This window comes from Pongo pygmaeus, chromosome 6 (assembly GCF_028885625.2).
Source record: "Pongo pygmaeus isolate AG05252 chromosome 6, NHGRI_mPonPyg2-v2.0_pri, whole genome shotgun sequence".
Classification (NCBI taxonomy): Eukaryota; Metazoa; Chordata; class Mammalia; order Primates; family Hominidae; genus Pongo; species Pongo pygmaeus.
The window spans coordinates 126719807-126743902 of NC_072379.2; the positions used below are offsets into that span (position 1 = coordinate 126719807).

The 24096-nt window shown below is 40.5% G+C and overlaps 1 protein-coding gene across 2 annotated transcripts in view; it reads left to right on the plus strand.

Moving 5' to 3' along the window:
• Positions 1–24096, plus strand: part of SND1 (staphylococcal nuclease and tudor domain containing 1) — a 434013-nt gene that overhangs the window by 14105 nt on the left and 395812 nt on the right. For both annotated transcript variants that reach the window (XM_054497017.2, XM_063668433.1), the window contains exon 2: positions 18067–18216. In XM_054497017.2, coding sequence (XP_054352992.1) covers positions 18067–18216 — 150 coding nt within the window. The remainder of the gene's footprint in view (positions 1–18066; positions 18217–24096) is intronic.

Here is a 24096-nt window from a genome sequence, read left to right on the forward strand (position 1 = left end):
GTGTTTTTCCTGCCTCAGCCTCCCGAGTAGCTGGGACTACAGGCGCTCGACACCACGACCAGCTCATTTTTGTGTTTTTAGTAGAGATGGGGTTTCACCATGTTGGCCAGGTTGGTCTCGAACTCTTGCTCAGGTGATCCGCCCACCTTGGCCTCCCAAAGTGCTGGGATTACAGGTGTGAGCCACCGTGTCCAGCCAGCAGTCCCCTTTTTACAGTATATCAAATTTCCCTTGTTACCCACTTCAGTAATGTTTTACCTAACTCATTTCTAACCACTTAATTGATTATTGCCTGTGAGCTGTCAAGCCTACTCTATTCTCAACCAAAACCACTCAAATCTATACAATATCCCTGACCACTTTGGAGATCTCTCAATTAACTGTTCAATATTCCGTTGTCTTCCCACTTTCCTCAGTCACTACCTATATCCTCCAAAGGGATGCTTGGTGTCCGAGCAAATGCTATCATCTCTTCTATGATTATATTGTCCACGAGTCTTATGTTTGTTCTTGCTTCCTAGGCAAGACTCTCTCAGATTTACCCCAAAGCCTGTATCTAATACCATGGTAACAAAAATACATCTGAATGCCTACACTGAGAGCAACGACAGAGTAACAGTATTTCCTTCCTGTCCCCTCCATGTACTGTGCTGTCTAAAAATATTACTCTGTTACCTTTGCATTTTGATCCAGACAGCCTGCATTTTAGAGACGATCAAAGGTGTGGGGACAGGAGGAGGAAGTGTTAGGATTTGATAAGGAAAAAAGGAAATAAAATTCAGCATCTTGCAGATTAACACAGAGAATTTCTCTTGGCATTCCCAAAGCATCTTTTCTGTTTGTTTCTAGTTTAGACTGGAGGACGTAGGCATTGTTGTTTATGTATTTATTTAACTAATTCTAATTTTTTTTTTTTTTTTGAGACAGAGTCTCTCACCCAGGCTGCAGTGCAGTGGCGTGATCTTGGCTTACTGCAACCTCTGCCTCCTGGGTTCAAGTGATTCTTTTGCCTCACCCTCCTGAGTAGTAGCTGGGATCACAGGCGTGTGCCACTGCATCTGGCTAATTTTTGTATTTGTAGTAGAGACAGTTTCACCATGTTGGCCAGGCTGGTCTTGAACTCCTGATCTCAGATTATCTGCCTGCGTCAGCATCCCAAAGTGCTGGGATTACAGGCGTGAGCCACCACGCCTGGCCTAACTTTAATTTTTTTTTTTAAGATGCCTGTGTTGCCCAGACTGATCTTGAACGCCTTGGCTCAAGCCATCCTCCCACCTCAGCCTCCAGAGTAGCTGGGATTACAGATGTGAGCCACTGCTCCTGGTTCTCAGGCATTGTTTTTGATAATACGATTCTTTTTTGAAAATAAAGACAGCCAACTCTTAAGAGTGAAGGGTTTGCGGCCAGATTGGAAAACTTCACTTAAACCGAAAGTAGATTTAATGGTCTTGCCTCTTATAGAAAGTTCTCAGTTACTTTAACTCTGAACGTCCATGACTTGTTTCTCAAATCTTGAGACACTAAGGGGTTTCTAGCTTTTCTGAATATAAAACCTAATTAGATCACATTTATTTATTTATTTTTATTTTTAATTTTTCTGTAGTAATGGGTCTCACTTTGTTGACCTAGCTGGTCTTGAAATCCTGGCCCCAAGAGATCTTCTTGCCTTGGCCTCCCAAAGTGCTGGGATTATAGGCGTGAGCCATTGCACTCAGCCATAGATCATGTTTATATGCAATTAAAAAAAAAACAAAACCATGAGATAATTGGCATAGGAAGGAAAAGGGATAGCTCTAAAACCCAAGATCTTTTTTGGGGCAGTAGTCTTTTTGAACAGCACACTCAGAAAGTTTGAATTCTATGATTTGAAAGCGTCTACCATTTTATTTCATTTGGAAAAGATAATGAAACAGTGCATGGATCACACAGAAAGATGTATGGTCCATGCAACATAATAATAGTTTGACATTCAAATTCTTAGAAGTTGTACGTGCATGGAGAGAGGGAGGACTGGGCTAGGGAGAGACAAAGTTTCAGAACCACCAGTGAGACCTAGTTCCAGTGATTTGTCTATCGTTGAGGCTCTACAACAGCCTTTAGTGTGTTTAGCATCTTGAAAGGTGTTTTAAAAAACTTCTTATTGTGAAATAATTTCAAACTTTGAGAAAAGTTAGAATAATAGAGATAACTCCTGTATCCCCTTTACCAAGAGTCCCTAACTGCCTTATCATCCTCTCTATATTTATTACATCCAATCATTATTCATTCACAGTAGTTACGTTCTATAAAGTTGCAAACACTGTGAATCTATTGAGTACTGATGGTTAGGTCCCTTCAAGCTTCTGGTCACATTTTCATCAACTGATCAATACCTGACCTTGTTCTATGCGCACGCTCCTGGTTTGTTTGTTTGTTTGGAGATGGAGTCTTGCTATGTTGCCCAGGCTGGAGTGCAGTGGCTCTTCACAGGCTGAATCATCATAGTACACTATAGCCTTAAACTCCTGGCGTCAAGTGATTCTCCTGCCTCAACCTCCTGAGTAGCTGAAACTACTTGCAGGTACCACTGTGCTTGGCTATTTGTGTACTTCTGTTTAAAGACACTTTATTTGATATATATTTTTGATTCTTTAACTTTGAACTCAAAGCCAATAGCACTATAACTCGTGACTGAATGAAGTTTATCTGTCACTTATCTGTTTTCTCTGTAAGGTACATCACAGCAGCTTTCTTGAGCTAGGACTACTAGACAGCAAGTCAGAACTACCCTTTGGGGCTATTTTAAACAGTGAAATCAACAGTAGCACTAAAATGTAAAAAATGTAGCACTAAATAGACCACATAAAGAACACTTGTTTACTGTGTGAAAGCCGAAACAAGAAGACAGAGCATTTCCCTGCTGGGAACGAGGACATAGGCAACTCAAATTTTTGCCACTTTGTGCGTGTACATGCCCGTAAATAACAGTAACAGTGCTGAGAGTATTGATTTGGGGGTTACAGATATATTATAGTGTGTAGGCAAATTTGAAAATGCAGAATCTGAACAGTGAGGATCTTGTGTATTTTTTTTTATGAATTATTTGAGAGTAATCTGCAGATATGGTATCCCATATACCATATCCCTTTAATACTTCTAACTATTGTCTTAAAACCGGGGATACCCATCTATAGGAATACAATAAAACCATCAAGATCAGAAATTAACATGGTTATGGCAGGTGCAGTGGCTCATGCCTGTAATCCTAGCACTTTGGGAGGCTGAGGCAGGAGGCAGGCAGATTACTTGAGGTCAGGAGTTCGAGACCAACCTGTTCAACATGGTGAAATCCTGTCTCTACTAAAAATACAAAAATTAGCTGAGCATGGTGGCATGTGCCTGTAGTCCCAGCTACTTGGGGGGCTGAGACCGGAGAATTGCTTGAACCCAGGAGGCAGAGGTTGCAGTGAGCCGAGATCGCACCACTGCACTCCAGCCTGGGCGACAGAGCAAGACTCCATCTCAAAAAAAAAAAAAAAAAGAAAAAGAAATGAACATGGATACAATACTGCCATCCAACCAGCAAACTCCGTTCAGATTTTGCCAGTTGCCCCAGGGTCACCTATTAGCTGTCATGTCTCTAGTTTCCTTCATTCAGGAATAATTCCTCAGTCTTTCCTTGATTTTCATGATCCTGACATTTTTTCCAAGAGTTACTTTATAGAATGTGCCTTGTCATGAGTTTGTCTGTTGCTTCCTTGTGATTGAATTTAAGACTGTAATTTTGGCAGAAATACCACATAAATGATACTAAGTTCTCCTCAGTGCACCATATCAGTGAGGCACACCATGTCACTGTCACATTACTAGTGTTGATAACTGATAACTGTAATTACTTGATTAAGATGGTGTCTGTCCACATGCACACGTATGTTTATTGCGGCACTATTCACAATATCAAAGACTTGGAACCAACCCAAATGTCCAACAACGATAGACTGGATTAAGAAAATGTGGCACATATACACCATAGAATACTATGCAGCTGTAAAAAAGGAAGAGTTCATGTCCTTTGTAGGGACATGGATGAAACTGGAAACCATCATTCTCAGCAAACTATCGCAAGGACAAAAAACCAAACACCACATGTTCTCACTCATAGGTGGGAACTGAACAATGAGAACACATGGACACAGGAAGGGGAACATCACACTCCGGGGACTGTTGTGGGGTGGGGGGAGGGGGGAGGGATAGCAGTAGGAGATACACCTAATGCTAAATGATGAGTTAATGGGTGCAGCACACCAACATGGCACATGTATACATTTGTAACCTGCACATTGTGCACATGTATCCTAAAACTTAAAGTATAATAATAATAAAAAAAAAAGACATGGGTTGATGACCCTTATAACATAGTTTTGCTTCAGTGAACAATGTAACTAGAGATTTCTTTTATTGTCCTATAAATACCATGTTTTCCTTGAAAAAAAAAAAAAGATGTCTGTCAGGTTTCCTCAGTGTAATTTTAGGTATAAGTATTTTATATAATAAGTATTTTATGTAATAAGTAATACATATTTTAACCTATTCATTATTTAATAATATATATCCTTCTGTAGGAGATAGCTAAACTATATATTCTATTATATATGATATATATCATATATAAACATATAATATATGATATATAATAGATATCATGTAATGTTATATATGATATATAACTATATTATATAGTATATATAAGTAATATGTAACTAGTACTTTGTGAGAAGCTATTTTGAGATTTTACAAATATCTTATTTATTTATTTTTTTGAGATGGAGTCTCGCTGTGTCGCCCAGGCTGGCTTACAGTGGTGTGATCTCAGCTCACTGCAGCTTTCGCCTCCTGGGTTTAAGCAATTCTCCTGCCTTAGTGTCTCGAGTAGCTGGGACTACAGACACACGTCACCACGCCCGGCTAATTTTTGTGTTTTTAGTAGGGACGGGGTTTTGCCATGTTGGCCAGGCTGATCTCCAACTCCTGACCTCAGGGGATCAGCGCACCTCAGCCTCCCAAAGTCCTGGGATTACAGGCGTGAGCCACTGCGCCCGGCCTCCATTAGTGATTCTTATTAGTGTGATTTGTTGGCACACAATTATTTTCTAATTCCATCATCAATTCTACATTTATTAGTTGTTGTTCAACTGTAATAGAGAACTTTCTCTTCCACATTTTTTATTCATGTATTTATTCAATGGATTATAATCTATTACTAATTATGTTGATTTTCAAGTTGTCCCAGTTTTGGCTAATGAGAGCTCTTGTAAGCTGATTCTTATGTCATTTTGTTATGTCCCCATTATTTGAGCACTTTCTTTTGACACAGCAAGGTATTCCAGGCTCATATTGTACTTTCCCTGCCCCAACCCTGCAATCAGCTGTTTCTTCAAGAAGCCTTGGTTCTATTTAGCAGAGAGGAGTTTTCCTTCCTTCCCTTTCCTTCTCCTTCCTTCTCCTTCCTCCCTCCCTCCCTGCCTGCCTGCCTCCGTGTCTCCCTGTCTCCCTGTCTTCCTGCCTTCCTGCCTTCCTGCCTTCCTGCCTTCCTCTCTCCCTTCCTGCCTTGCTCTCTCCTTTCCTGCCTTCCTCCCTCCCTTACTGCCCTCCTCCCTCCTTCCGTCCTCACCTGCATTCCTGCATTCCCTCCAAGAAACAGGAATGTTTAACCAAGATCTGGGTACTAGGTGTGCCCATTGCTGCTAGTGTATCATAGTTTTTGGGCCCTCTTGTTTAGTGGATGGAGCCAGGAAATATTTGTATATACAAACAACACACATATATCTCTCTATTTTTATATTTATCTGTATATATTAAAAAGCAAGGGTTTACTTCTAATTCAACAGGATTTTTTTTTCTGGCCTTTCTGTATCTGTAACTCCTCTCTGAGAAACCGAGCTCTCATTATCCTCCAGGTATGATTTGCTCAGTTCCCCTGTAGGTAACAAATCTGCTCACACTAGCTGAATCTTCAGCTTTCTGTGACCTGCCAGCAAATACTGGTTTAATCTTCAGGTCCTAGTACCCTGCCAGCTTGCGCTGACCAAGGGGAGTGTTTATAGCTTTTTTGACCTGTTGGTAGCTTAAAGTGATTTAGCCATAGGATTAATCACCCTTAAAATAAGGACTGCCTAGCATCTTAGCAGAAAATTAGCATCTCTTTTGTTTTTGGAGAAAAAAAATGCTTTGCTTTTAGGCACTTTTTTCTTTGAAATATTTCCAACTTCCTTTTAAACTTCTTGGAAGGCTTGAGCTGGGTTTATTTTTTTCCTCCAGATTTAATGTGCTTTTGGTATTTGTCTGGAATTGAAATAAAGTACTTTTAAAAATGATCTCCAGTTTTTCTGTGATATATTTAGTGTTTAAAACAAACACCTTATTTTGGCCGGGTGCAGTGGCTCATGCCTTAATCCCAGCACTTTGGGAGGCCAAGGCAGGCAGATCACCTGAGGTCAGGAGTTTGAGACCAGTCTGGCCAACATGGTGAAATCCCATTTCTATTAAAAATACAAAAACTAGCCGCACTTGGTGGCACACGCCTGTGGTCCTAGCTACTTGGGAGGGTGAGGCATGAGACTCGCTTGAGCCTGGAAGGTGGAGATTGCAGTGAGCTGAGATCGTGCCATTGCACTCCAGCCTGGGCAACAGAGTGAGACTCCATCTCAAAAAAACAAAGAAAGCCTTCCTTTTTTTTTCCTTATTAAAACATGTTTCTTCACTAGAGGTTTATACATTTACCCCAATAGTATATGTTTGATTCCTTTTTCCCATCAGAATGTTGTATTTATGAGTTGTGATAACTGTTAGACCTAAATTCTCAGTGGCTGTTCAGAATCAAACTTCTTGATTTTTAGTGTATACGTTTAGATGCATGCTCCAGAAATTCTGGTTTCTCTGACCTGTTAGTATCGTTATTCAAGAAAATAATATGTAGTAGTTAATCTTATTGAGTGGTTTGGTGCTCTAGTCTGTCTTTATGCTTTGTTTTCTCAGATTACAACACTTAAGGAAATTCAGAAATGCTCTTTTCTGAAGGGGAACATGGGAAGAGAAAAACAAACACTGATCACTGCAGTAACTTTCCCTTACCTTTAATAGCCTGAGTACTTGACCCTTGCCATTCGATAGAGGAGAAAGGCCCCTCTATATAGTGATACTCTTTTTTTATGTCCTGGAGTCAGTTAATTTTTGCTTCCTCCTCTGGTAAGTTAACACATAATTGTTACCTATACTGAAAGATTTTCTTTCAACAGCTGGGCTGGATTTCTCTTAAATGACACTTCACATTTGTCTACTATGTGCAGTTAGTTCTTCCTGAGTTGTTCTGTCTTATTTCTGAGTAAATAAGCCTTGATCTCCCAGGTCCTTGGCAACAGCAGAGCTCAGCGTGAGGTAGTGAGGACTTGGCCTTGCAGAGGACCATTGTCCTGGAGACAGTCCTGACCCTGGTTTCCAGGAGGTTGAGTGAGTTCCTTCATGGTGAAGGCTTCGATTGTGAAGTCTAAGCTACAGTCTTGATTGTGTTCTTTTATGTAAGTCATCGATATTTTGGCTCATGATTCTCATATCATAGATTTAGTATTTGGGGTTTATTAGCAAGTACACTGGGAAAACCTGTGTTCTAGCCCTCATGCCATCTGACTGTGCCATAGTTTTCTCATCTGTAAAATGAGGATAAGGGTCCCTGTCCTGCTTCCTCAGGGCGTTGTTGTGAGGATGAGGAGAGGAGGAGAGCAGGGAAGGAAGGGAAGAGAGATTAATGTTCCTTTAACATTTATTGAATTACCTTCTTGGTTTCAGGGAGTCAGGGATCTTATGTAATAATCCAAATAACCAAGAGGAAATAGTGGTATTATCTTTATTTATAGATGAAGGAATATCACAGAGTTCAGAATGATTTTCACTTGAGTTTGTGTTCAAACTCAAGGCTGTATAATTTCAGAGCTCATGGTTGTTCCAATTAGCCACACCATCTGAGGCTATGATTGCCAAGACAGTTTGTCAAGTATGAAGTTCAGTACAAACTTAAGAGATGATACTTATTACGTTCACCCCAGAGGATAGATATTTGGACATAGGTACTTAAATCTACTTTCCTAGTGAGTGGGTATCTTAACTGATAAATCAAGGGAATTAGAGATTACAGGTTATTAGTCAAAATCTGACAGAATTCAGTGGTGAGAGAATTTCTGTGACTTTGATATTTTCTTTCTTTCTTTATTTTTGAGATGCAGTTTCACTCTTGTCACCCAGCCTGGAGTGCAATGGCCTGATCTCGGCTCACTGCAACCTCCGCCTCCTGGGTTCAACCAATTCTGCTGTCTCAGCCTCCCGAGTAGCTGGGATTACAAGCGCCTACCACCATGTCCAGCTAATTTTTGTATTTTTAGTAGAGACGGGGTTTCACCTTCTTGGCCAGGCTGGTCTCGAACTCCTGACCTCAGGTGATCCACCCGCCTTGGCCTCCCAAAGTGTTGGGATTACAGGCGTGAGCCACTGCACCCGACCGTGATATTTTCTTCTATATCTCTAGAGGAATGTCCATCTTTTTCTGTTGTACATACTCTTCCAATCTTTAGAGCAGACCACACTTTGAGCCATTTCTTATAACAACAATGTTGGCTATATTTATTTTGTCCTTGGGCTGGGCTCTGTGCTAAGTGCTTTTATTTTGTTTAGGTTTCATAACAACTCTTTATTTTATTTTTATTTCAGCAACAGATTGACAAACTGGATCATAACTTATATATATTCTTATGTATTTATTTTATAAATGATGAAACGGAGGCTAATGGAGCCAATTAAATAACTTTCAAAGGTCACTGCTGACATTGGTTTGATTCTGAAACTAAATTCTTATTGCCATATACTGCGGCTCTTTCTCTGATTATAAAAACGAGCAGTTTGTGTAACTTGAATTGGTCCAGAATTTATTTTTGCCATGCACTTGCTATTTAGACGACCATAAAACTAGTTTTCATCTCACTCGCTTGTCATAATGCTTTATATCAGGGGTTGGCAAACTTACTCTGTAAAGGGCCAGGTAATAAATATTTTAGGCTTTGCCAGCCATATGGTCTCTGTCACAACTACTCAACTCTGCCATTCTAGTGCAAAAGCAGCCCTAGACAATACATAAATGAATGAGCTTGATGTGTTCCAATAAAACTTTATTTATGGACACTGAAATTTGACTTTCATACTCTTTTGCATGTTACATAATCTTCTTCTGATGTTTTTCCAACCTTTTAAAAATGTAAAAACCATTTTTAGCTCATGGACTGTACAAAAACAGGCAGTAGGCTGGATTTGGCTAGTAGGCTGTAGTTTACCAATCCTGCATTTTATCGTTTTGAAGTTTTCTTCTTTGCGTCTACTTTTTGGGTGTTCTTTTGTAATATTGGACTCTAAGTTAGCTTGCCTTGCAGATGGTACAGTTTAATAAATGTTGGTATGATTTGGGACAGCCAGCTCATGGAAGCTTTACTTGCTTAGTGATTTGGTCTCCAACACCTGTTCTACTGGCACATATAAACAGAGATTTTAATTGGGAAAAAGATTTAATCAGTAGGTAACCTCAGATACCATTTTAACAGAAATCAGCTCCCAAATGCTTGTTTGTATGTGTGGCATAGTGGAATATCAGGATTGGGAAACTTCAACCCCAATCCTTGCTCTACTGTCAATCCTGGTTATTTTAGGCAAAAGTTACTTTACCTCTCTTGCTCTCAGATTTCTCAGCTGTAAAATAAAAGGGCCCAGATTAGATGCTGTCTTTATGTGAAGTCTCTCTGTAGATGATTGTTATGGTCCTCCTGAGATTTAAACTCCGTATATGTAAACTGCGGCCCAATTTTTGGCACAGTTGGCTCGGGAGCAGCAATTTGTGCTTGTACCTGTTGGGTCTGCAAGTGTATCCAGAGCCAGTGAGTCAGCACTGCCATGAGCTCCTGGGCTTCCGGTTCATTGGGTTTAAATGTTGGGCCCTCTAATTTAGGTTTGCCTCTTGTTCTTGCCAGGGAAAAAAACAAAAAGCAACACAAAAACACACACGCACACACACACAAAACAAACAGAAAACTGGCTGTGTTGGTGAGTATTCAGGGAAAGGCCTCCCAGACCACACAGCTTATGTTGTTTTGGGATTGCTTGCTTTGTCTAAATGACTTTTTAATTTTCAAGAGATGATTCTTCCTGTGGAGGCAACAGCTCTGGCTGCCAGGAAGCTTTTTCCTGGTATGCTTTTTGAAATATTCCCCAATTGAGTTTCCTTTTAGTTACTCTTGCTTTCATTCAGTTTCTTTAAATGTTTTCATTTCATTAAAGGGGATCCAATAGGACCAAACTTTGCCTCCTCTTTTTACAGCAGCTCCTTCCCCATCCCCTGATGGTATTTTTAGTTGTAGAAAACACCTTGTCCAGAGGGGAGTCCCTGGCCTGCTTCTTTGCCACTCTGACGTAGAGTCCCTGCATGTGCAGCCTTTGGGTTGTGGCAGTTGAAGAATGGCATCATGGACCCTTCAGCTCAATGACTTTCCTGGTTCTCCTTTCTGTGTGACACACAGGATCCTCGCTATATTGTTTCTGAGAAAAAGCTTGTATTGCTTCTGGCCATTTTCATCCTATTTAGAGCTTTGTAGATTTCACTGAAGTTCTGTCTTTTTCCTGTGGCTTCCTACCTAGTTATTTCTAGAGGATTTGAAGGTTTATACTTATAGCCTCTTCTGGGGTGAGTCACCATGCCTGACTTTTGCTTCTCAGTCAGCTGCCATTTAAGAAAAAAATTTCGTTAATGTTTTTCAGCTAGCATCTAATCTTCCTGCAAGAATATGGAAGTCTCTATAGTAAAATATACATTTTATGTCCCCATGTTTTTGTACTTCTGTATTGGACCTTAAAATTTCTTTTTTAGATATAATTAACATACCATAAAATTGACACTTTTAATGTATATAATTCAGTGGCTTTTTACTACAATCATGTAACAATCACTACTAATTTGGAATATTTTCATCACCTCCAAAGAAATCTGTATCCATTAGTATATTCCCCACTCTCCCTTCCTGTCAGTCCCTGGGAACCACTAGTCTGTTCTGTCTATGGATTTCCCTTTTCTGCACATTTCATATAATGGGAACAGTTCAGTATGTGGCCATTGGTGTCTGGCTTCTTTTACTTAACATAATGTTTTCAAGGTTCACCCATGTTGTAACATCAGTCAGTACTTAATCTCTTTTTATTTCTGAATGGTATTCCAATTGTATGGATATACGACATTTTATCACCAGTTGACAGCTGTTGATGAACATTTATTGTTTTCTCTTTTTTTGGCTATTATGAATGATGTTGCAATGAGCATTGGTGTACAAGTTTCTGTGTGGGCATATGTTTGTATTTCTCTTGGATATATACTATTGGGGAACCTGCCCCTGATAGTCACGTAGGTTCTTTTCTATTTTCCCTAAGCGTTGGCCGGTTTGAGAAATAAAGGGACAGAGTACAAAAGAGAGAAATTTTAAAGCTGGGCATCTGGGGGAAACATCACATGTCGGTAGGTTCCGTGATGCCCCCTGAGCCATAAAACCAGCAAGTTTTTATTAGGGATTTTCAAAAGGGGAGGGAGTGTACAAATAGGGTGTGGGTCAAGAGATCATGTGCTTCACAAGGTAATAAAATATCACAAGGCAAATGGAGGCAGGGCGAGATCACAGGACCACAGGACCGGGGCGAAATTAAAATTGCTAATGAAGTTTCAGGCACCATTGTCATTGATAACATCTGGAGACAGGGTTTGAGAACAACCGGTCTGACCAAAATTTATTAGGCGGGAATTTGCTCGTCCTAATAAGCCTGGGAGCGCTATGGGAGACTGGGGCTTATTTCATCCCTACAGTCTCATAGAAAATGGCCACACCCAAGGGGGCCATTTTAGAGGCCCACCCTCAGGGGCGCATTCTCTTTCTCAGGGATGTTCCTTGCTGAGAAAAAGAATTCAGTGATATTTCTTCCATTTGCTTTTGAAAGAAGAGAAATATGGCTCTGTTCCGCCCGGCTCACTGGTGGTCAGAGTTTAAGGTTATCTCTCTTGTTCCCTGAACATTGCTGTCATCCTGTTCTTTTTTCAAGGTGCCCAGGTTTCATATTGTTCAAACACACATGCTCTACAATTTGTGCAGTTAATGCAATCATCACAGGGTTCTGAGGTGACATACATCCTCCTCGGCTTATGAGATGACAGGATTAAGAGATTAAAGTAAAGACAGGCATAGGAAATCACAAGGGTATTGACTGGGGAAGTGATAAGTGTCCATGAAATCTTCACAATTTATGTTTAGAGATTGCAGTAAAGACAGGCATAAGAAATTATAAAAGTATTAATTTGGGGAACTAATAAATGTCCATGAAATCTTCACAATCCACATTCTTCTGCCATGGCTTCAGCCGGTCCCTCCGTTCGGGGTGCCTGACTTCCCGCAACATATACATCTAGGAGTGAAATCACAGGGTCATATGATAACTGTTTAACTTTTGAGAAACCTCCAGACTCTTTTCCAAAGCAGCTATACCACCCATAATGTATGAGGGGTCCAGTTTTTACACATCCTTGTCAACACTTGTTATTGCCTGTCTAATTGATTTTAGCTATCCTAGTGGTGGTGAAGTGATATGTCATTGTAGTTTTGATTTGCATTTGTCTGATGACTAATGATGAAGAGCATCTTTTCATGTGCTTTTTGGACATTTATATTTATTTTTTGGATAAATGTCTCTTCAACTTACTTTAATTGGGTTATTGTCTTCTTATCGTATTATGATAGTTCTTTATTCTGGATACTAGACCCTTGTCAGATATATGAGATAAGAGTCTAGTATTCAGAATTTGCATATACTCATATTTTTTTCTTTCTTGATAGTCTCCATTGAAGCACACTGTTTTTAATTTTTATGAAGTCCAATTTATTTATTTATTTTTAAGTTGCTGTGTTTTTGGTGTCACCTAAGAAATCATCACCTAATGCAAGGTCAGGTAGATTTACAGGTTTGTTTTCTTCTAGTACTTTTATAGTTTAACTCTTAAATTTAGGTCTCTGGTCCTTTTTGAGTTATCTTTTGTATATGGTATGACGTAGAGGGCCAACTTCATTCTTTTGCACATGGAGATCTAGTTGTCCCAACACATTTTTGTTGAAAGGACTACTCTTTTCCCCATTGAATTATCCTGGCACCCTTGTTGAAAGTCAGTGGGCCATAAATGTATGGATTTGTATTGGGCCTTCTTTTTGTAATATTTATCATCAGATGTCTGCCCTGGTTAGTTATGTTGGTTCTTCACACAGGTAGATATTGCTGTTATAGTATACCTACTGTACTATCTTAACTAGTGGATATGCCCGTTAAACCTGTCCTCTTTGCAGAGCTGATAAGATGCCATTCTCAGACCAAAGTGATTTTTGCTCTTGGGCTGGGAAAAAATATTGGCTTCATTGACATACAAATTTCTGTACCATCCCTTTCTTTGCCCTTAGTGTGGCTGGGTTTTTGTGTAAGAAGTTTTCTGTCTTCTTGTGTCATTGGCCCGGGAGTTAAAGAGTTAAACAAACCAAGTCATTTATCAGAATCTAGTGAAGATTTAATGTGGTGTTCTTGTTGCTGGGCAACATTTTAGTGGCTGCCCGTATAGTGTTTCACTGTAGGTAAATCTCCCAGTAAACCCATAAGTGGGTTTGAACAACTTGAGTCCCCAATTTTCCTTCTCAGCTGCCTTGTTTCAGCCTTTGTAACCATGTGACTTGTGCCCTGAAGCCAGGTCCTTTGAATCACACCACGTCCCTCTGCAGCCTTTATTGGCAGAACTGAGAAATGTCTAATCCATAACCTCAATCAAACTGACTCATTGTGACACCTGGTTTCACAAACCTCCTGCTGTATCAGGTAGTTCTAAGATCATTTTTCTAGAATGTCAGTTTATTAATATAATTGGATAAAGCAGTAACCATTTGACTTGATTTCTGTGCTCTATAAATTAGCAATTAAGGATAATTACTGCATCCATGAAAGTTTGCAACATGAATCAGCACAGCTTTGGCAGACTAATTACCCATGACAGTTTCTTCTCAATCTTAACATTATTCTCCTGAAATTAAAATTCTGGTAAACAACATATTATACTTACACGTGATGTTTATTGTTTGTCTGTCTCCCCCTACTAGAATGTCAGCTCCCCAAGAGCAGAAATTTTTGTCTGCTTTGTTTCACTGAAACATGCCACTTGCCTAGAACAATGCCTAGCACATAGTAGGCACTCAGTAAGTTTGTAGTGAATTAATAACTGAATAAATCAAGGAATAAAATTATAACAATAATCAACCTGGCAGGTCTTTCTGAGAAGAAAAATGGCTTGTTTTGGTGCCATATGAGATCTAAATTGTTGAGCATATAAACCCTTGGCCTTTTTCATATTTTACCCAGACATTTAAAGTATTTTTCCCCCAGAAGGTATTTCTCATTGGTTTTATTTGGTGGCGGCTGTTAGCTATAAGAAGGCCGTTACAATGTTTTCATTGAGGAAGAACTTGAATAAAGACTGTTGGCGAGTAAGACAGGTGAGAGAGTTTAACAGTGGTTGGCAAATGAAGTGGAAATAGCAAAAAGGAGGTGTAGTGTGTTTCTGTTTGTTTGTTTTTTGAGAGAGAGTCTTGTTCTGTCACCCAGGCTGGAGTGCAGTGGCACAACCAGGGCTCACTGCAACCTTGACCTCCTAGGCTCAAGCAATTCTCCTACCTCAGCCTCCCAAGTAGCACTACTCCCAAGTATGCTCCCAAGCACTACTGATGTGCACCACCACACCCAGCTACTTTTTTTGATTTTTAGTAGAGATGAGGTCTTGCTGTGTTGGCCAGGCTGGTTTTGAACTTCTAAGTTCAAGCAGCCCTCTCCTCGTCCTCCCAAAGTGCTGAGATTACAAGCTTGAGCCATTGCACCCAGCCTGTAGTGTGTTTTGAATGATTTCAGTTTCTGTGAGTGGTAGGAGGGAAACTAGTTCTTCCCTAGTAGAAATAGTTCTCTTACTTCCATAACTGTACAGCCAGTCTTTTCTTACCTCTCCACCAAGGCAATAGCCAAATGAGGGGAAGAGAGTTTCAGAAGAAGGGTGCACACATGCCAATCCTCTCCTCCTGGAGGAGTAGGAATAGCAGTACCTGCCACAGTGAATCTATTCCTTTTGCTTAGGAAGTTGAATTGGTGACAGCTGCTTGAATTCATATATTCAATGGTATAAAAGGTGTAGAGAGCCTATAGAGTAAAAATCATCTCTGTATACATTGATTCAAGCATTAACTGAATGGCATTTTTGGTGCAACAATGCAAGGAAGTTCTGACAGCAGCCTTTAGCATTCAGGGAGAGGAGAGGGCATACAAAGGAGTTTTGCACAATTACTGTGTACAAGTTGTTTGCCAAAGCCCTTAATGGGGCCAGGATAATAGTTGTAGACTCATTGTCCCCAGGGATCTGGTTTACTAGGCAGAGGCATTAGAGAGGCAATACCTTTCTGATATTTAGAGATGAGGGGCTCTTCTCATCAGTCCCTCTGTTCTTGAGCTTCTCAGTTGCATTTGTCTGGCTTGAGAAACAAAGATGGTTTCCTAGGCTAGGTCAATGCTTGCTTATCAGAGTTCACCTTAGTCAGAGAGGATGAATTTTCTTGTAAATAGGCCTTAGCTTTTATGACTGGGCTTTACCAAGAGGTCTCCTGGGAATGCGTTATTACTTTTTTTGTGTGTGAAAACTTGACCAAAATTGAGCAGCAAGCGCTAGAAACAGATGTTCTGGTTTGTGTGCTGTATGTAGTTTGGCTGTCCTCAGCCTCATTTGGAATTTGTGCTTGAATGATTTCAAGTGCGGGTATTCTGCACTATGCTCTTCTTCCTGGGTGTTTTGTTTCTGCCACTTGTGAGAAAGAATTGCATATAAATGAGTCAGATCCAAGCTCTCCTTTTCTTCTTTGGCCCTTCTTATTCAGGAACTTCAAGCAGCCTCTACTCTAGTATACCTGTTCTTTCCTGGCTTTGTTTGGTTTGAGAGCTTATCTTTTGGAATGTCAGTTCCCTGGGATAATGCCTAGGACATGAATTCTCAGGATAGGGTGTTAGCACAGTTACTTGGCTAGAAGTTTTAGGGTTTAATTGCTGATAACAGGATAAAAATGAAAAGTGTGCCTGTAACTGGATTAGGAAGACAGTCTTTTTGTGTGTGTGTGCCATGGTATATAACCAGGGATTAAAGTGACTTAGGCCAGGGTCTCTGTGCTTAAGGTGTTGGGGGTATTGAGACATTATCAGAGTACTAATTTAATGTACAATTAAATATTGTATATTGGAATGTACAATATTGTTTGATAGAATTTCCATAAAAAGGTAGTATGGATAAATGAATTGTGATATATTCGTACAAAATCCTTGGTCAGGGTAATGGTGGGGTTGGAGAGAAGGGGCTGCAAGTAGAGAGAGGCACATGGAATCCAAGTTTCTGGCAATGTGCAATATTTCAGTTCTTAACTTGGGTGGTGGTTGCTCAGATGTTTACTTTTCTTATTCTTTAATTTGTACATGTGGGTTTAAATTCATTTGTGTATTTATATCAATATTTAACACTTGAAAGCATTAGTTAAGGTAGAGAGGTGAGGAGCAATGCACTCTAAGTGAAAGGAGCAGCTTCCTTTCATTTTCCTTTTTCTCTTCCTTTGACCCCTCACAAGGATTATTCCTTTACTGAGAACTCCATGGTCTTGTCTGAACAGTGTTCTGTGTTGACAGAACCCTCCAACCTTCTCACTACTAACCTTTCAGAAGCTATTTTTTATGAAGCGTGGAATTGAGAGTCTTTCAGATCTAGTGAAGCCAGGGCATGAGCCCCCACCTGTTTGTTGTATTATGAGTCTCTTCGCAAAGACAATTTGAATAGCTTGGGTCGTTTTCCCCTTATGCCTCTTCTTCCCTTCTTTCACTTGAAATCCTTTCTTCTTCTCCCCTGCAAATACTTTAAGGTTAATGCCAGTGAGCTTCAGAGCTTTTTATATAGTTGCAAGTGGGTTCTATGCCTGGCATCTTTGATTAGAGAGATGAAAGGAGCCACTGACTGCACTTGGGAGCCTTAAGGTGCTTATTAGATTCTTATGTTTTAATCATGTAGGGCATGGGTTTTCTAGATTACTTCTGTATTTCTCTCTTGTACTGTCCACAAGGGAAACTCTGGGTATTGCATCCACCTTAGCCTTGGGCATGATCAGTTCCTCCCAGGAGTGTGTAGGGACTTCCTTCAGCTTCTCCTTTTTTTTCTTTTTTTGTTTGAGACAGAGTTTCACTTTTGTTGCCCAGACTGGAATGCAATGGCGCGATCTTGGCTCACCGCAACCTCCGCCTGCCGGGTTCTCCTGCCTCAGCCTCCTAAGTAGCTGGAACTACAGGCATGCGCCACCACACCCAGCTAATTTTGTGTTTTTAGTAGATACAGGGTTTCTCCATGTTGGTTAGGCTGGTCTCGAACTCTTGACCTCAGGTGATCCATCCACCTCGGCCTCCCAGAGTGCTGGGATTACAGGTGTAAGCCACTGTGCATGGCCACAGCTTCTCCTTTTCTTAAGCCTTTCATTGTTCGCTTCAATCTGAGAATGGAAAGTGTTGATGGAGATATTAATTTCTTAATAATTGGAAAGAATGCAAGGGGTGGTACTTGCTAGGATGAAATTATAGAGGTCATTAATCTGTATGTCTCACATGCCTTTTTACCCCAGTCTGTTTATTCTATGACTTTTCTATTGTTGGATTTCTGGGTCAATGATTTCAGAATTTGGCCCCAGGCTTTATGTAGGTATTTCTCTTATAAAATTAAAAACAATCCTGTTTATTTAGTCATTCAACAGATGACTTTGCATGCCTTTGAAGTGCAAATGCTATTTGAAATGTTGGGGTTACAGTGGTACACAACCTGCATTATGGTGATACGGCCTCTGGACCATTCATTTTCTCTTTCTTCCCCCTACGTAGGTCCTCTCAGGGTGCGCCATCATTGTCCGAGGTCAGCCTCGTGGTGGGCCTCCTCCTGAGCGGCAGATCAACCTCAGCAACATCCGTGCTGGAAATCTTGCTCGCCGGGCAGCTGCCACACAACCTGATGCAAAGGATACCCCTGATGAGGTAGGTGTTTCCTGAGGCCATCGTGAGCCTGTGGACCTAGGTTATAGCCCACTGTCTTCTGTGGCTGATGCCATTTTGATGTACTCTTTCTTTGTATTTTGAGTATTTTTATATCATAGAACTTCTGATTCTGGATGTGCCCACGAGCAGCTTGTATCTGTTGTTTATATGTTTACTACCTTTAGTGGCAGTCGAAGTCTTAGAACTTTTTCTTGTACCTTTTCCCATAGACTTAGATTTGTCGTGTTTTCACTACTACTTTTCTTGGAATAGGTTAGGAGCATTTCCTGGGTAGCCTCGAGCATTTGAAATCACCATTGGTTATGGCAGAGCTCTTTTATTAATTTATTTTTGAATTCTTCATTCATTTACATTGTTCAAAATGCAGAAGGATATATAGTGATAAATTGAGTACTTCCCCTGAGACACCTGATGTTACTAGGGTCTTGTGTCTCCTTCCAGAGATAGTTAAAACCTGTATGATCAGACACTTAAATTTTCAAAAATGGTAGCATGCTATAAATGCTAGGCCCATATTTTATTATTTTATTAAAGATTGTTTTTCTTTAAGGTTCAGAGGGTACATTTGCATGTTTGTTACATGGGTATATTGTGTAATGTTGGGGATTGGGCTTCTAGTGTGTCCATCACCAAAATATTGAACATCGTATCCAATAGATAATCTTTTAATTCTCACCCCCCTCACTCCTTCTCCCCTTTTGGAGTCCCCAGTGTCTGTTATTTCTATCTTTATGTCCATGTGTACCCATTGTTTAGTTCCCACTTACAAAAGTTAGAACACGTGATATTTGATTGTCTGCTTCTGAGTTAGTTCACTTAGGATGCTGGCCTCTAGCTCCATCCATGTTGCTGCAAAGGACATGATTTCAGTCTTTTTTATGGCTGCCCATACTTTATTACTGATTTTTTTTGTTTTGTTTTGAGACAAGGTCTCTGTTGCCCAGGCTGGAGTACAGTAGTGTAATCATGGCTCACTGTAGACTCAACCTCCCAGGCTCAAGTAATCCTCCCACCTCAGCTTACTGGGAGTAGCTGGGACTACAGGCGTGTGCTATCATACCTGGCTGATTTTTATTTTTATTTTTATTTTTATTTTTTTTAGTAGAAAGGAGGTCTCACTAGTTTGCCCAGCCTTGAGTTCCTGAATTCAAGCAATCTTTCTGCCTTGCCCTGAAGTACTGGGATTACAGGCGTGAGCCACTGCCCCTGGCCTATTCCAGATTCTTAATCTGGGATCCATGCATCTCTGAAGGCATATATAAATCCCATGAAGTTGCAAAATTTTGTGTAAACATGAATTGTTTTATAGAGGGAATTTTAAAAATCAGTTTCTTAAAGGAACTTATGGCTCAAAAGTAGTTAAGAACCATTGTTTTATGGTTATTTGAGAACCTTCTGTGCCTAATGGTGATTTGAGAACCTTCTGTGCCCCATCATCTCTTCCATCCTTCCCTCACACCCCTCAGCCTCTAGTGCCCGGCCCCCTTGCTTTTGTGGTCTGCCTTTGACCCCTTAAGTTTCTGCTCTTCGGGCAGCTGCTATGCTTACCAATTTGGCATTGTTTAGTCTTTTTGGCTTCTACACTTTGAAACCTTGGCGCTTTGCTGTCCTTTAGCAGTGCTTTGGCTATCAGAGATGAAATTTCTGGGCTGGCCATGGTGGCTCATACCTGTAATCCAAGTACTTTGGGAGGCTGAGTGGGGATGATTGCTTGAGCCCAGGAGTCCAAGACCAGTCCTGACAACTGACAACATAGCAAGATCCCATCTCAAAAAAAAAAAATTAGCCGGGCATGGTGGTGCACGCCTGTAGTCTCAACTACTTGGGAGGTGGAAGTGGAAGGATCACTTGAACCTGGGAGTTCAAGGCTGCAGTGCATCATGATTGTGCCACTACACTGCAGCCTGGGTGACAGTGTAAGACCTTGTCTAAAAAAAAAAAAATAAAAAAAAAAAAAGCAAAATTTCTGGATTCTAGTTATTTGTCCTTTGTCCCAACTTGATGATGTTGGGCAGGTTAGTACTTCAGCTTTTGTGTGCTGTTCCCTGCCAGGGAGGTAAAGAAGAAAAAGAAAGAGTTTATGTGAATCTTTTATTAATATTTAAGTAAAGCATTTAGTTTTTAAAATTATAATAAAGGACATTTTATTTTAATTAAGTTAGTGAAGCAATGGTATAGATAATAGAGATAGAGAAAAACTCTTATAATTCTACTACTAACAGCAATCAGACTAAATAGATTAAAATAAATTTAAGTAGATTAAAATCAGTTCTTTTTCATTGGTCCTCCATCAGGGACCACAAATATTGAGAATATTAGCATATACCTCAGGGTTGTTTAATGAAGATTAAACAAGATAACATGAAGTGCTTAGTGCATGCTTATAAAATACTTAATAAATGTTAGTTGTGGTAATCACTACTACTGCTTGCTAATTTCTCTTACTATAGATACTCCTAGTACTGTTTGATCAACCACTGAAGATTAAATATCTTTCAGCATTTTTCACATTTTGGGCATTAACAAATGAGTTAACCAACATTTTGAATAGTTTCTTTTCCTATTGTGTAACAGCTTGATTGCTTCCAAGTGAAGAGTGTTGCCCCTTCTTGGAGCTGACCAAGTTCATTTGCCCGGAAGGAAGAAGTAGTGTAGCCTCTAAGAAAGAAGGGTTGGATTTTAATTTCCTGTTTTGTGGATGAGAATCTTGGGCAGAGAAATACAAGGCCAGTTGGAACTTGTTCTAAAATATCATAACTGTATCCCATGTTAACAGGACAGTGAAATCTTACCAGAACTATCCTAGGTGAAAGGATACTGTGTAATCTGATCCTAGCATTCTGGTATAGTTCCATATATTTATACAGTCTAGTGCTTTTTGCCTCTCCCAGACTAGCTTAGTCTCACCTGGTAACTCTTCAGAGATCCCTGTGAGATGAAATATTTGATAGCTGCAGATTTCATCTTTTCCTAGCCCACAGTCATCATGTCTCCTTCCTAATAATCCAATGTCTCCTCACCCTGCTGTGATTTGGTTTTCCTCCTACTGTACCCTCAAAGCTGCATCGACACAAGTTACCAGTAATGCCAACTGATTGAAAAACCTGATTTCCCTGCTCTCATTTTGACTCCCCCACCCCTCACCCCAGCGCTGACATCCAGGCCTTTAACAAGGCCTGGAGATTCTGCCTCCTTAAAACCTCTCTTATCCATACTTGACATTTGATTAATACTGCTATTCTTTGTTCGTCTCTGATAAAGTGCTTAGATGTTGAAATAATAGTCTCTTTGCCCTCATTCTCCTTCCCTCTAATCCTTTCTCCATTTGCTCTCAGATTTTTTTGAAACATAATTTTATTTTTTCCCAGACTCTTCAGTGGTTCCTCATATTCCAAGACACTTTAGCGATTCCTCATTACCTCTGTGACAAATCTAAATGCCTTAGCCTGGGTTACAAGCCCATTTGTGATTTGACTTTCAGACTTCTCTTACTGAAACCCCTCTGGGATGCCAAGCCCCCACCATGCTGAAGAACTTAGGTCTTCTTACAGGCTGGGGTCCTGCCTTCTGCCCTCAGTTCATGCTGCCCCCTCCATCAGTAGTTCCTTCGCCACCTCTGTGGCTGGTGAGCACCTGCTGTCTTTTAAGATTCAGCCACTTAAGAAATCACACCTGACATTTCCTTTCATCATCCCATCTTTGTGCTGTCATAGCATTCACATTATTTCATTGCATGTTTACACGTTTATATATCTTTCTCTACTGGATTGCAAGCTCCAAAGAAGAGAGCCTTTCTCTCATCTCTGTGTCTGTGCCTAGTCAGTACCTGACACAATACAGGTAAGCAGTGAATAAACATTTAAGTGAATAATGACGAAAAGAACCTGAGCGTCTCCGTTTTAGGGGTTGAAAGATTGTGCAATGTGGCACTACGCTTTCTCTCTGGCTTTCTATTTCTTTGGAGCATGTTTAGCTTTTTCACATTCAGGAATAATCAAGGACCTTATTGCTCATTTGCATCCCTTTGTATCACTGTCCCAAATATCTTCACATGATTATTCTTTGCCTTCCGTCATGATACCGTCTTTCAAAGAAACTCAGCTGTCTCTTAAGTCCTGTGGCAATGAAAGCAGCCCCACTGTATGCCCCCAGCCATCTCTTCCCTGTTCCAAGCTAATCCCCAGCGTTGCCTAGCTACTCCAGGCAGCCTAGATACTGCATTGATGGGCACTGTGGGAATTATATATTTATTTCCCACAGAATTATTGAGCTCCTGCTGCGGGTAAAGTTGTTTATGGTTTCATGAGAAATATAGAAGTGAGTGTCACAACCACTAAAGAACTTACTCATTTAACTAAACACCACCCATTCCCCAAAACCTATTGAAATAAAAAAAAATTAAGAAATACTATCTTTAAAAAATAATAAAAGTGGCCGGGTGCAGTGGCTTACGCCTGTAATGCCAGCACTTTGGGAGGCCAAGGTGGGCGGATCATGAGGTCAGGAGTTCGAGACCAGCCTGGCCAACATAGTGTGAAACCTTGTCTCTACTAAAAATACAAAAAAAATTAGCCAGGTGTGGTGGCGTGTGTGTGTAGTCCCAGCTACTCGGGAGGCTGAGGCAGGAGAATCACTTGAACCCGGGAAGCAGAGGTTGCAGTGAGCCAAGATTACGCCACTGCATTCCAGCCTGGCGACAGAGCGAGACTCCGTCTCAAAAGTAAATAAATAAATAAATAAAAATAAAAGAAGGTAAAAAATAAAAAATATTTTGCTATTTTTGTTTGTTTGTTTTTGAGACGGAGCCTCGCTTTGTCGCCCGGGCTGGAGTGCAGTGGCGCAATCTCGGCTCACTGCAACCTCCACCTCCCAGGTTCAAGCAATTCTCCTGTCTCAGCTTCCCAAGTAGCTGGGATTGCAGGCATGTGCCAACATGCCTGGCTAATTTTTTTTTTTTTTTTTTGTATTTTTAGTAGAGATGGAGTTTCACCGTGTTGGCCAGGCTAGTCTTGAACACCTGACCTCAGGTGACCTGCCTGTCTTGGCCTCCCAAAGTGTTGGGATTACAGCCATGAGCCTCCCAAAGTGCTGGGATTACAGGCCTGGCCATATTTTGCTATTATTTAAAAAAAGAAATGAATGTCACAATCCTGCATTCATTGGAGCTGTTGAGGACTGGGGTAGCTGGGGAAAGATGGCAGAGCAGGATTATCAGTTACATATCCAGATGGTACGGTGGGATGGTTGGAAAGAGAAAGAGAAAGAGTGTTGGGCCATGAATATAGTAACTAGTTAAGGTTTTTCATTCTGATGTTTCATCTTGTCCTGGTAGTTTTAAGAGTCTATCTGGTCAAAGAGAAGATTAGAATTAAAAGCTCAGTTTCATTGTGGTAGACATGACAACCTTGCTTGGGTCTGGAAGTGCTGAGCAGGCTGCCAGATTGCCTGCAGTTGGACATTCTAAAGGAAAGACTAATTTTGAGTCTCAACTACTTAAAAGCCACTTGCTTTTTAGATGGGACTCTGGGGCATCATTTGAATAGACCACAGTTATTCTTCCTATTAGACCATTCTGGCCCTTATTTGAATAAATGCTTTGAGCAAATTTCCTTATACCTGACTTTTAGAGTTGTTCTGCAAGCTTCTGTTAGGATAGACTTCTCTATCAGATAGTCCTCTGCCTGGCCGTCCTTTGCATGGACACCTGGGTAACACTGGCCTCACTTCCACAAGGGTTCTGTCCCAGAGCATTCTCTTGCCCTCGGAGGAGTGATGTGGTCAGTTGCTTTCCTGTATAGCTCTTTGAGTCTCTTGATTGCCTCTCTTCTTAACTAATATCTTGTCCAGTTATTGAATTTG